This window comes from Acomys minous, assembly GCF_964271855.1.
Source record: "Acomys minous genome assembly, chromosome: 5".
Lineage (NCBI taxonomy): Eukaryota > Metazoa > Chordata > Mammalia > Rodentia > Muridae > Acomys > Acomys minous.
The window spans coordinates 121,949,315-121,963,059 of record NC_140494.1 but is presented as its reverse complement, the minus strand read 5'-3'; the positions used below and the strand labels follow the sequence as shown (position 1 = coordinate 121,963,059).

Sequence of the window (13,745 nt, the reverse complement as noted above, 5' to 3'; positions counted from 1 at the left end):
AGGCCAACCTGAGCTCTGAGAACCTGCTGGCGAGGTAGCTGGCAAACCCCTACCTTTAAAGTCACTGCTTTGGGTGAAAATATGATGTCTCCAAATATTCTTCAACAAGGTTTGGTGACTCACACTTACAATCCCAGTACTTGAGAGGTGGGAATAGGATCATGAGTTCAAGACCAGCATGGGCTACACAGCAAGACCTTGCCTCGAGGAACCAAGGGCTTGACGGTGTAGCTGAGTGGTGGAGTGCTTGCCTGGAAGGCACAAGGCCCTAACTTGGATCCTCAGTACCATAAAAAATAAAATAAAGTACTTGTTCAATGTCGATGTGTACTACCTGACAGATAACAAACCCACTGGCATCTCTAACCCTGGTGTATTAGACTATCTCGCTAATAAAGTGTGCAGTCAAATTCTCTAGACGAGACAAAATTCTTTAGATCATTAGCTCACAACTGTAGGTACCTGCACTAGGCTCTATTAGCGATTAGGCAGGGGAAGGGCATGGGGAGCGGGGGTGGGGTGGGGGTGGGGGTGTTCCTCTACTGTTGCACTTTTATCTATTGATAGATTTTGGGAGAGAGAGACTCATTGTGGACCCACTGCAGAGCCACCAGGCTCTAACATGTAGCTCCCACGGTCATGCAGATGGTTCTGGTTAATCTTAGCTGGTGCTTCTCAAAACAAAATGAGCAGACATGTATGTGTGAGAGGTGTGTGTGTGTCTGTGTGTGTCTGTGTGTATGTCTGTGTGTGTGTATGTCTGTGTGTGTGTTTGTCTGTGTAGTGGACAGAGGTTGTAGGTGGATCTCTGTGAGTTTGAGGCCAGTAAGGGCCACAAGGTCAATCTGAAAATAAAATTAAAAAAAAAAAAAGGAAAAAGGAAAAAGAAACTAGTGTTGGAGGGACTGCTTAGTGAGTAAGAGTTCTTGTAGCTCTTACAGGGGACCCAGATTTGATTCCCAGCACTGATGTGGCAGTTCACAGCCGTCTCTAACTTCAGTTCTGGGGAGCCTGTCACCTTCTTTTGACCTCCATGGTATGCCATACATACATGCAGGCATTGTTAATACATAAGATAAATAAATCTTTAAAAAAAAAAAAGCACGAGGTGTCCTTGCAGAGGAGCTGGGTTTGGTTCCCTGCGCCCCAATGTCAACTCACAATGGCCCATCACTCCAGTTTCAGGGGCTCCTGTGCTCTTTCCTGGCCTCCTTGGGCACTGCAAACACATCCATGCAGGCAAAACATCCATACACATAAAATAAAATATAATCCTTTTAAAAAAGCGAACATAATGATGGATGGGAGGCTGAGATGTGATAGGTTCATTTGTAGTGAAGATGGAACCCAGGCGGGAGCTTTCCATCTCAGGGTTCCCGCCGGGGTGACGGTGGTGGGAGCCTGGGATTTTCATTGGACTTTTGAGAGGATGCAACGTATATAAGGATAGGATGGGACATGGACATACAGTGTGCCCACGTCTTTATTTCTGTTTGAGGTTGGCACAGCAAGGACAGACGGGATCCTTCCTGCAGGACTTCATAAAAGGAGACCGAACCACAGGAGTGCTCGGTGCCGCACAGACGCTCCCCCCGCCCCCTGCTTTCTGCTCTACCCGGCCTCCACAGAGCCCCCACCTGCATGGGCTTCCTCATGATGCTGCTTTGGAAGCCATGGAAGACGTAGATGGCCCCTCTGTGGCTGTCTTCCAGAGGGGCCCCCACCACCACGTCATTGTAGGAATCCTGGTTGAGGTCTTGAACTGAGGCGATGCACGACCCGAACCGCGCATTCTGGTAGCTGTGGGAATCCTTCAGAGTGCCGTTATAAACAAACCGGTTCTGCAAAACCAAGGCCGGGGAGAGGCTCGTGAGGCTGGGTACAGGCTCTGAGATCTTGACTCCCTCTGCCTCCACTCAGAGACCCTCCCGTTGACAAGAGTGGAAGTCAAGGCAGAGAGGCGCCTGTCCCTCCCAGTTGGCTCCTGCAGGTGGTGCTGGCCATCCCTGGACCCTGGGAGGTTTCCTTGAGGTTGACCAAGTCAGAGCAGGACTGATGCCCTGCGCAGCTGCCCGGCCCCTCCTGACCACAGTACCTGTCTCAGGTTGTACACGTACACCTTGCCTCGCTCTCGACCCTCACTGAAGTACATGGGGGCGCCCACCAGCAGGACATCTGTCACTCTGTCGTCATTGATGTCCACCGAGGTGATCTCACTCCCAAAGTAGGAGCCTATCTGCGGCACACGAATGGGAGAGGGATGGAATTGGGTCCCCAGGTTTTTTTATCCCCCCCCCCTTTGGCTTTATTTTCAATACAGGGTTTCTCTGTGTAGCCTTAGCTATCCTGGACTAACTTTATAGACCAGGCTGGCCTCGAACTCACAATGACCCACCAGCCTCTGTCTTCTGAGTGCTAGGATTAAAGGTGTCCGGCTCAGAAGTCTATTCTTTAAAAAAAAATATTTATTTATTTGTTTATTTATTTATTTATTTATTATACAGTGCTCTGCCTGCATGTACACCTGCCTGCCAGAAGAGGGCTCCAGATCTCATTATGGATGGTTGTGAGCCACCATGTGGTTGGTGGGAGTTGAACTCAGGACCTTTAGAAGAGCAGTCCGTGCTCTTAACTTCTGAGCCATCTCTCCAGCCCCAAAAGTCTATTCTTAAGTCTGAAAACTTTAACGCTAGCTGTGGATTTGGCTCAGTTGGTAGAGTGCTTGCCTAGGATGCTGAAGGCCCAGGTCTGAATTTCAGCACCGCATAAACCAAGTGTGGTGGTGCATGCCTATAATCCTAAAATGGGAGGTGGGGGCAGGAGGATCAGGAGTTCAAGGCCATCCTCAGGTGTATAGTGAGTTCAAGGCCATCCTCAGGTGTATAGTGAGTTTAAGGCCATCCTGGGCTACATTAGACCCTGTCTCAAAACCAAGCCAAACCAAAACACCTTTAAGGAGGAAGATACAAATACAGACAGACAGAAGGGGAAAGGAATAATGAGCCTCGGCTGTGGCGGGGAAGAGAGAGAGATGTCTCCAGAAAGTAGTTATAAGGCAGACAGTAAACGGCAGTGAAATCTGTGGCTTCAGCTGTGTGCGTCACAATAATCCGGATGGAATCGACTTAGCTTTGCTGCCTTCAGCACTATGATCCCTTATTCGGAGCCGGGCAGGAAAGAGTCATTAATTACCAGTGAGTTCCCTGCAGCTCCCAGGTCTGGCCTTGTCTCCTTAAGGAGCTGGCCCTGAGTGGGCTGGAGCTGGTTGGGGCCGGGTGGGGCCGGGTGGGGCTGGGTGGGGCCGGGTGGGGCTGGGTGGAAAGGTTGGGGATGGGGCTAGGGGGATGGAGGGGGGGTTGGAGTGGAGGTGGGTGGTGGAATGGAGTGGGGCAGGATGGAGGGGGGTGGGGCAGAGTTTGCCAGTGTGATCACAAGGGGGCATACTAGTGACCCATTGGCCTGGAAGAGGACTGGCAGAATTGTGACCCTCTGTAGTTAGTGCTGAGGTTGAAATGAGAGGGGTGTGTTCCTGGTGACAAGCTATGGGCAGGAGGAGATGTAGGACAAGGCTGTCCTCAGCCTCCAAGTAATGAGGGAAGGCAAGTCAGGACCTGGGTGGGGCTTAGCTTGGGTCCAGGGTACCAAGGGGATGCTGTCAGTGGGGAGATGCCAAAGTCCAGGGTACCAGGGGATGCTGTCAGTGAGGAGATACCAAGGCCTGGTCTAGGGGCTGCTAGGGAGTCAAGAGGTGATGTAATACAAGATCCTGGGTTCTTAACCTGATCTGCTCAGGAACCTGCTCCCAGGTTTTAGAGAAACTGTGTTGCTTCCCAAGACTGCAGCTTCCTTGGCTGCTGCCCTGATTCATTTTGTTCCTGCCCCCAGGGCTCACCCACCAGAGCCTTTTTTAAATTGGCATCATGACCATCCAGCACAGCCTACCACACAGTCTGGTGTTAGCCACATGGCAAATGAGACAGTGGCATCAGCAGTGAGCTTTACTTCCAGGAAAAGGAAGGAAGCTGGTGTCCCTGTGGGTCTCACTGTGGGGCGGAGGGATGACACAAACAAGGCAGCTCACGGAGCGTAACTGTCCTTTCAGGGTACCCCAGGGACAGCAGAAGCCCAGGTCAGGCAGCTCCACACAGATGCAGCCTATAGCCTCTATTCCAGTGCACACAGGGCAGGGGCTGACGGGACTGCATAGCAGCAGAGGTCACCTAGTCCTCTAGAGGCAAGCAGTCCATAAGATGGAGGGAAGAAATGACCTGATGTAGTTCAGGAGTCAGCCTGATTTTGAGGGGAGGGGACAGTGCAGGTTCTATGGCTATTTAGGGTGGTAACTGCTTTTGCAGGCACCTTCAGCCACAGAGAGAATTGGACATGTGCCCCCTACATGATGGATGTGTATGTGTGTGCACGCATGCGCATGTGGGTGTGGGCCCTTCTTGCTGAGAGGGAAAAGCCCCTCTACTCATCCTTCCTAGGTCAGGCCGTATTCTTCGCCCACAGCCTGCCCCCCTCTGCAGCCTGCCCCCCTCTGCAGCCTGCCCCCCTCTGCAGCCTGCCCCCCTCTGCAGCCTGCCCCCCTCTGCAGCCTGCCCCCCTCTGCAGCCTGCCTCCCTCTGCAGCCTGCCCCCCTCTGCAGCCTGCCCCCCTCTGCAGCCTGCCCCCCTCTGCAGCCTGCCCCCCTCTGCAGCCTGCCCCCCTCTGCAGCCTGCCCCCCTCTGCAGCCTGCCCCCTTCTGCAGCCTGCCCCCCTCTGCAGCCTGCCCCCCTCTGCAGCCTGCCCCCCTCTGCAGCCTGCCCCCTTCTGCAGCCTGCCCCCCTCTGCAGCCTGCCCCCCTCTGCAGCCTGCCCCCCTCTGCAGCCTGCCCCCCTCTGCAGCCTGCCCCCCTCTGCAGCCTGCCCCCCTCTGCAGCCTGCCCCCCTCTGCAGCCTGCCCCCCTCTGCAGCCTGCCCTCTGCAGCCTGCCCCCCTCTGCAGCCTGCCCCCCTCTGCAGCCTGCCCCCTTCTGCAGCCTGCCCCCCTCTGCAGCCTGCCCCCCTCTGCAGCCTGCCCCCCTCTGCAGCCTGCTCTCTGCGCCTGCCCCCCTCTGCAGCCTGCCCCCCTCTGCAGCCTGCCCCTCTCTGCAGCCTGCCCTCCTCTGCAGCCTGCCCTCTGCAGCCTGCTCTCTGCACCTGCCCCCCTCTGCAGCCTCCCCTCTGCAGCCTGCCCCCCTCTGCAGCCTGCCCCCCTCTGCAGCCTGCCCTCCATTACCTGCTCGCCACGAAGGGCCTGGTGGATGGTGAGGCTCCGGTTATTATGCATGGTGAAGAGAATGACTTTGCCCGTATGGTTGAACCTGGGAGCTCCGGCCACATACACTCGCCCCTGCTTGGAGGACACGACTGATGTCACCGTGTACCCTGCGGAAGGAAGAACCAGGCTGGTCTCTGGTGCTAGGTGCTCAGTAGGCCTTACCAGGTTTTGACATGGGCCTCAACCAGGCCCGAAGAGTGAGTTCTGTTTCCCTTGTGCACAAGGATAAATAAAAAGAGCTTGGAGGTGTGGCTCAGTGGGGGTATGTGACTGACCCCTGTGCAATATACACACACACACTCACACCCACACACACATGCACACATATACACGTGTGTATGTATGTATATGTGTGTATATGTATATACATATATATGTTTATATATGTATGTATAAAGAATTATTTAATAAAAGGAAGAGTGGGTGTTGACCAGACTTGCATTTTGCCCTAGGGGAGGCAGGCCCAGTGTGATGTAGCTCCAGCCTAGGCCTGAAGCTTTAAGGACCCTGACAACTAACCGAGAGCCTAGAAGCTTCCACTGAAGCCTGCTTATGCTATGGGAACTATCTGTCATTTATTCTATGTGTTCAGAAGCTGGCATGGGATGTGGGCTGCAGCTAGGGGAAGCCACTCTTGTAGCAGGCCTGGAATGGTCAATAGGCACAGACGTGCCCCCTGGATGTGGGGGCTCTCCTCACCCTCCTCACCAGCCCCCCTCCCATGGGCCTCACCTAGGTATGCAGCGTGGTTCTTCAGTTCCTCGGGGAACTCCTTAAGGTAGGACTCACGGTGAGGAATCACCTTGCCTGCACTTGTCTCCTTCAGTACTGCCCCGTTCCAGTCATAGGCTCCTACGGCTCCCAGCAGGGTCCCATCCTGGCACCAGGAGAGAACACGGTATCAGACTGTTGTTTCTAGAGACCGCTTGTGGAAGGTACCCCCAGGTCTTACAACCTTTGAGGTACCACTAGCCACCCTGGGTACTTTTGCCAGGGGTGATGACATAGAAACCCAGCTTCCAACTGGGGCTCTTGGCATATAAACAAGCCTCAGAGCCTCATCCCATCCTAAGCACGAAATGGGTCAAGCTGATCTCAGGGGCACGGATTTAAAAACAGAAAAAGGAACATTCTAGAAATAAAACCCAAACCCAGGGCAAACCCTCCGCATTTCCTTGGGCTTTTAAATTGTCTTTTGTTACCTACTGACCCCCATACTCTTTGAAGCCTTGCTGTCCACAGGTGACCTCCTCTATAGTGACCAAGCAAAGGGCCCCCCCCAAGTCAGAGTGAAGGCCGAGGTTCACTTTCCAGGAACTGACAGCTGTTTGGTAGAGTGGAAGCAGAGTGGATCATGCCGGGTTGGACAGATAAGCCAGGGCCATGAGTTTGCTTCCTCAGTGGAAGGTGTCTTGCCCTACCCGTTATCTGGTTATTTCTTGAAAAAAAAAAAGGGTCCCTGTACCCTCCCCACACCTACTGTGAACAACCCTCATGGCTAGCGGTCACAGAAAAGCAGCAACAAGCACTGGACATCAGAGCCGGAAGAGGGTGGTGAGAACACAGGCTCCCCTCCACTTGAGAGATCCGGGGCGGGGGGGGGGGGCAGGGGGAGCAGGGGTGGCTACTTTGTATCTTAACTTTGGGCTTTAATTTTCTTTTACTAAAAGGGCCTCTTTTTGTTTAAGATGGCTCAGGCAGTGAAGTGATTGCTTTACAAGCGCAAGGACCTGCGTTCAGTCCTTAGAGCTTGTGTGAAAAAGAGCTGAGCATGGCGGCATGTGCCACAGACTCAGCGATGGGGAGGCAGAAGCAGGTGGTCCAGGCTTCCTGACCAGCCAGCCAGCCTAGCCTACTTGGTGAGCTCCAGGCTGGTGGCAGACTCTGCCTCAAAACCAAAAACCAAAACAAACAAACAAGCAAACAAAAAATGTGGACATCCATCTGGGGCTCTTCTCTGGCTTCAACGTACACAGGATGTGGCTCAGTTGGTAGAGCCTGGAATGCACAAAGCCCCAGGTTTCACTCTCAGCACCTTATAAAATGGGCATGTTGGTGTATGCCTGTAATCCCAGCACTCAAGAGGTGGAAGCAGAATGATCTAAAATCAGTTTATCCTTGGCTACATAGTGACTTTGAGGCTAGCCTAGACTCTATGAAATCACCCCCCCCCCCACATGCATGTGTATGTATGTACATGTGTGTATGCGTGCACTCTTGCCCTAGTGATAGAACTCTGGTCCTGATTTGTGCTAGGCAAGCACTCTGCCAGCAGCAGGTAAGGTCCCTCCCTACCCCACCGCCTCACCCCACAGCCCTCCATGATCCGAACTGGCTGGCTGGGTTCAAAGTTTGCTTGCCATTTTAAAGCGGCAAGTTGATCTTACACAGCAGTTGAAAAGGCCTGTTCTCTGGAGGGAGAACTTCCTCTGTGGAATGCTTTTGAGACTATAAATACGCTGTCCTGGGGAGAGCTTGCCCTGGCTCAGCCAAGTTCAAAGTCGGGCTTTCTAATTAGCTCACTGCTCCACGCAGCTGGAAAGCACCGACAGTGGGCAAGAGCCAAGGCTGAGGTCCGGAACTCAAATTCCTGTCATCCACGGCTGCTGCCAACATTCCTTTCTTCTGGAGTACTTTCTCATTCAGTCCCATGGGAGCCGGCAGGGGCCTTGTGACGGGGCAGATTGTTCCTTATCTGAACTTGAGGTTCAGAGACAGGCAGCAGCTTTCCCAAAGCCACACAGCAAGTCAGAGGCAGGGTTGAGTCTTCAGCCAGGGAGTGGGTGAGGCAGAGAGGAAAGTCTCCACTGGTTTTCCAAAGCTCAGTGTGGCCTCTGTTTCTGGTTTCCTACCTGGGCCCCTTGGAGAGGAGGGCCTTCCTTTGTTTCTGTCTCTTTGCTGAGTTCAACTTTGCGGCTGTGTGCTAGACTCCTTGGTTTCTGGAGACTTTTGAAGAGGTGCTTGTGCCTTTGCCAACAGTGTGGACCTCTGGCGTGCTGGGAAAGGCCAGCTCCACCCAGCGCTTGATCCTGTTGAGAGGCCCTTTCCACTCTCCATGAGTGGAGTTTGAGAACTACCTTTGACCTCAGGAGCAAGGAACAAGGAAGCCCCCATCTTACCTATGCCATGGTACCCTGGCTACAGAGTTCTCAATGGAAGACCTTTCCAAAAATGGCCTTATTGGGGACAGGTGTACTAGGAAGTGCGTATAGAAAGGTCATCCAAACAAAACTCCCGGCACCACAGCCTTTTCCCAGATGGGGGGCCTCCAGACTTTCCAAATCTGGTGAAAAAAAAAATAAGTCTAGAAGATCCACTGGCAAAGGGCCAGCATTTAGGTTGGGGATGCCAGGCGTGTGGCCCAGCTGGGGAGTGACAGCGAGTCAGTCATCTGGGGAAGACTGGCATCTGGTGCCCCATGTTTCTTCCTTGGCCTGTCGGGATCCCCTGATTTATGGGCCCTCCTAGCCACCCTAGATTTATGGGGCCACTGAGCTTCCATGACACAGCCCCATGTGTCTCCACTTGGGTGGCCTTAACTGTAGGGACCATTCCAGAGAATGTGAAGGCGCCTGGCTCTTGATGGAGGGTGGCTCTGTCTCCCAGGTGACAACCTGGCAGTATTTGGAGACATTCTTGGCCATCTTAGTTCAGGGTGGGGGTAGGGTGTTACTGCAGGGGTCAAAGGGTGCTCCTCCCATAGAACCCTGGGTAGGAGGAATTCTCTAGGACCTCCCACAAGTGGGTGTCAACTGTTTATAATTTTCTAGGCCTTCCTCCAAGAGCTTGGAGCCCTAGACTTGAGTCTAGTCTCCATCTGGATGTGGGGATGCCATCTGGAAGTTTCCTGGCATACCCATGCAGTTAGGTTCCCTAGCTGTCAGGGGTTAGTTCACCACTCACTAGGGCTACTGTAATTCCTGGTGGGTGGCCTCGACATTCTTTTCCAAACTTAACACAGAGCAGCCTGGCTGACCCTCAAGACCTGGTGCCCAGTCCCTATAGCAACCTGGCTGACTCTGAGAGCAGAGGCACTGGCTTCCTGGGACAGGATGGTTTGCAATCATGACATCAGCGGCCCTGGCTCTGGAAAACCCTCTTCTCTAAAATAGAAACCCCACAGCTGGGCCAGGGCCTGGCAGCCCACCACAGTGCCATTCCTCTAGATTTGGAAGGTTTTGCTTTTTATAATTCTAGAGTCTCAGGTTCAGATGTATGGATCCTCTCTTTACATACCTGTCAGGTGATTGACACAAAAACAAGACCCAGGCAGTCAGGGGTGATAGAAGATGTGGGGTCCCCTCTGAATTGGGGAGCAGAAATTTGGGGAGCATATTTAAGGACTTCACAGGGCAGTAATGACTGACTCATCAAAGAACAGGCCGGGGCTCTGAGTTCCTGACTCTCCCTGCCCGCCCCCTCCCCTCCATGAGGCTGGGGTACCCATGGGTCCTGCAGACACTGACCATGCAGCAAGGTCTCTGCTAGGGCTCGGTCCGAGCTCCCTGAGTCTTCAAGACACAAGTTGGCCTCTATTTCTTTTTGCGCTCCCTGGCTCTTAGGAACATATAGACACAGCATCAGAGAGAGGAGTATGAACTTATTAGTTCAGAGGCTTCCTCCATAGTCGGGGGACTGACTGCTGCCCCCTAAAATGGCACCTTAGCTCTCACCCACTGTGTCTGACAACACAGGATGGTGGGTTGCCATGATTGGCACTGGACGCACATGCCTGGCGCATGCCTACACACAGTCTTAACTGGGGCTCCAGGGATGGCTTCCCGGGCTTGTTCGGGGTTTCCCGGGAGACAGCCGTGCTTCTCTCCATCTTGCTGTTTTGATAGTTCGCAAGCTGACCTTGGGTGGCAAGAGTAATTTCTGATTGCTTTTGGCACTCCAGCTGCTTTTAATCAATGGCCCGCCACGTTTTATGAAGTTGTATTTTCTTGCTGTGCTGTTTTCCCCTCTGCCCTTTTCTGTGTGGTGGGTGCATCATGTGGGTATGCAGGGGTGCATGCTCACATGCATCTGCCTGTGCATGTGCATTTGGAGGCCAGAGCAGAATATCCAGTGTATTCCTCTGCCACGCACTGCCTTGAGGCAGGGCTCTCTCACTGGCCTAGCTTTTTTTTTTTTTTTTGAGACAGGGTTTCTCTATGTAGCCTTGACTATCCTGGTCTTGCTTTGTAGACCAGGCTGGCCTTGAACTCACAGTGATCTGCCTGCCTCTGCCTCCCGAGTGCTGGGATTAAAGGCATGTGCCACCACCGCCTGGTCCATGCCTGGCTTTTTAAATGGGGTTGATCCTCACTCTTGTCTTGTACCCAGGGACAGTACAATAGGGGACTGGCTGCCTGACCTCATGTAAAAATAAGCTCCTATCTCCCGGGGTGTGGGAGGGGTCCCTGCGCCTCCTGTATCTTAGTAGCAAGAAGGAACTAAAAAAGACTGGTGGATCCAGCCACCTGAAGACCTGGAAGTGCTCTCTTGAGCATGAAGTGAGGTGCAGGGACCTCTGGGGAAAGTTCACAGTGCTGCACACCTGGTCGGGGCTGCTGGGACAATGGGACAATCACACTCTCATCTTGTCACATTCAGAGCACTGGACTTGACAGTGTACAGATGTGGCCTGGAAAAATCTGAGCATAAACTGTATTTCCCAGAATCTGCTTGCTGCTTGGGGTGCAAGAGCCCCCCTTTTTCAATCTGGGCTATCTGACTCAGACAGCCTGGGAGTCCCCCTCTTGGAGCAGCTGCTGGCCACAGGAGGAAGGGCTCACACAGTCCTTTACCACTTTGCTTTAGCCGCAGCTCACCTAACCTTGCTGTGAATCTATTCTTTACTTGCAGGTTAGGAACTGGGAGCCGTGCCCTGCCCACATCATCGAAGGTTTCAGAGGATGTGGAGGGATGACAGAGAGCCTGCAGGCTTCTTTTGGAAAATCATATAGTGCCAGCCTAGACAGTGTAAACACACACACACACACACACACACACACACACACACACAGGCACGTGCGTGCATGCACCCATGCAGCACCCATGCATGCATGCACACACACACCACACACATACACACGCGCACACACACATGCACGCACACATGCACAAACATACACACACACACACACACACGCACAAACACCACAAGTGCGCATGCACGCATGCACCCACGCACGCACACACCACATGCACATACAAGCATGCACACACGCGCAAACATGCACACACGTGCACACACACGCACAAGCACACACACACACACAGGACACCTGCCGTCTGAAGTATATCTGGACACTTGGGGCTGGCATACTTCCCTACATGGAACTCCCAGGACTTGACCCTTCATTAAATGTTTCCAAAAACACTGATTTTGTCCCTCTGTGAGGTTTCAGGCTCCCTTCTGCGTCAAGCCTCAGGTGATCATGGCCCCTCCTCACACCACGTTGCTAGTGACACCTGTAGCCTTTTCTTTGTGGGACTGGTGTAGTCCAATGCAGAGTCTGAAGAGAGATGGGCTTTGCAATCCACCCGGTGGAGCTGGAACCTGCACCCACCTTCCCTGCCCCACTTTGCACACGTCACCTCACGTCCTGGTGCTATCAAGTACTTGCTGTTGGTCTTTACACTTGGCCTGACTTTTGCACAGGATTCTATGGACTGAATGGCTTTGCCCCGGGAGGGCCTCTGCTGCTTGCAGGTGGGCAGGTGGGTGTGTTTAACATGTATAGTGAGCTGGCTTCGGAAGCAAGCAGGAGACAATAGAAAGAAGTTGAAGACTTTAACTTCCCTCATTCCAGTCCTTAGAAGATTCCAGGAGGCTAAGAGACAGCAAGAAAGAGGCAAAAGAACCATAGAAGTTGGAATGACAGACAGACCGGGATGAGTAAGACAGAGAGGGGAGGGGGAGGAAGGAGAGGGTCCTGTACCTCTACCACATGTGAGGAAAAGCCCGTCTGCGACATCTCCAGCCCAAATGAGGTTTCGTTCTTGTTGGTGCCTAAAACAGGAACGAGACAGTGTTAGCTGTGTGCGTGGCTGGTTAGCCCTCCGGTCCTGTTTCCTCGAGCATCTTGGGAACTGGGGTTCTTTTCTGAAAGGCACCCTGAGGCCCGCACTGCCTCATCATATCTCTGTTATTGAGTGTGACTATTGAAGTGTGTATGCATTTGTGTGTTGTCTGTGTGTGCACATGCATGTAAGTATGTGCAAGCCCGTATGTGGCTCTGTGTATGTTTGTGTGTGTGTGTGTCTCTGTGTGTGGGTGTATGTGCCTGTGTGCACCTGCACAGTTACTCAGTTCTGCAAAGAGCCTGGAATAAGCCATGTTGCAGAACACATGCACTACAAATGACTGTTAGAATGTGTGTGTGTAGCGGGGTGAGGGATGTCAAATGAAAATGTGTGAAATTCACATGTTTTTAGGAGAGAAGCGTCATTTCTGCTGCTCGTTTCCATTGGTCACAGGATTTGGTTGCTGGTCCCTAAGGCTTGTCACCACTGTGGATTCACATAGGAAAGGCCACATGTGCTGAAAGCCCACTCCACAGAGGGGCCCTTGAATAAGTCATCAAGACCACATTCTCATCACCGAAGGTGACCGTTCGAGGGAAGGAGGGGGAGGGGACCCATCGGTCTCACTGTCTGAGTTAGTTCCAGGGTGGGGTCAAGGCCCGAGCCCGAGCTTGGGATGGCCATTGTGGTCTCTTTACACATGTCTGTTGAATGCCACTTCAACACATTGCACGTCTCTCAGGCTCTGGGATGCTTGTCCCCCTTCATCTCTTTCCATAGTCCCCACAGATGCCAAGAGCCCCATTATGAATGTCACAGAAACACACGGCAAGAACAAGGTCTCTGCAAACGGGATTCTTTGTGGGGCTCTCCCAGATGCTGCTCTACCGGGGGAATTGAATCACGGTGTTGTTTCTTGAAACAAGTTTCATATAACCCCGGCTCACTATGTGGCTGAGGATGATCTTATTCTGCAACTGCTGCCACTGCCCCCTGAGTACTGGGGTCACAGGCAAGCATCCCTGTGCTTTCCTGGGCTTATGCAATGCTGGTGCATGAAACCGGGGGGCTTCATGTGTGTTAGGTAAGCACTCTCCCAACTGAGCTACAGCCCCAGCCTCAAACCATGGTTTTGATTTACACAGAAGTGGTAGAGTGAGAAACTGTAGTGTGTAGGGCCTGTGTCAGAGAACGGAGCCAAGCCTGTTAGGCTCACACTGAGCTTGACACATAAAATAGAGGGCGCCCAGTGAAATCTGATCTTGGAGAAACAATGCATAAGTTTTCAGAGTAAGTCTGTCATAAGCACTTCTATTATATGCTTTCTGAGTCTGGCAACTCTAATTCAGCCCCCCTTCCCCTTCAAAATGTCCTCAGCAGACAGACAGAGTCTCAGAAAACCCAGCCCACTCAGATCCAACAGGGTGGTGC

At 52.8% G+C, this 13,745-nt stretch overlaps 1 protein-coding gene across 1 annotated transcript in view; it reads right to left on the bottom strand.

Annotated features, from left to right (window-relative positions):
- The window catches only part of ITGA11 (integrin subunit alpha 11), a 94,446-nt gene that overhangs the window by 26,547 nt on the left and 54,154 nt on the right, over positions 1–13,745 (bottom strand). The window contains exons 10-14 of the mRNA XM_084781158.1: positions 12,230–12,300; positions 6,033–6,177; positions 5,259–5,407; positions 2,096–2,236; positions 1,638–1,841 (exon numbers count right to left, since the gene is read on the bottom strand). Of these exons, the coding sequence (XP_084637284.1) occupies positions 1,638–1,841; positions 2,096–2,236; positions 5,259–5,407; positions 6,033–6,177; positions 12,230–12,300 (710 nt within the window). The remainder of the gene's footprint in view (positions 1–1,637; positions 1,842–2,095; positions 2,237–5,258; positions 5,408–6,032; positions 6,178–12,229; positions 12,301–13,745) is intronic.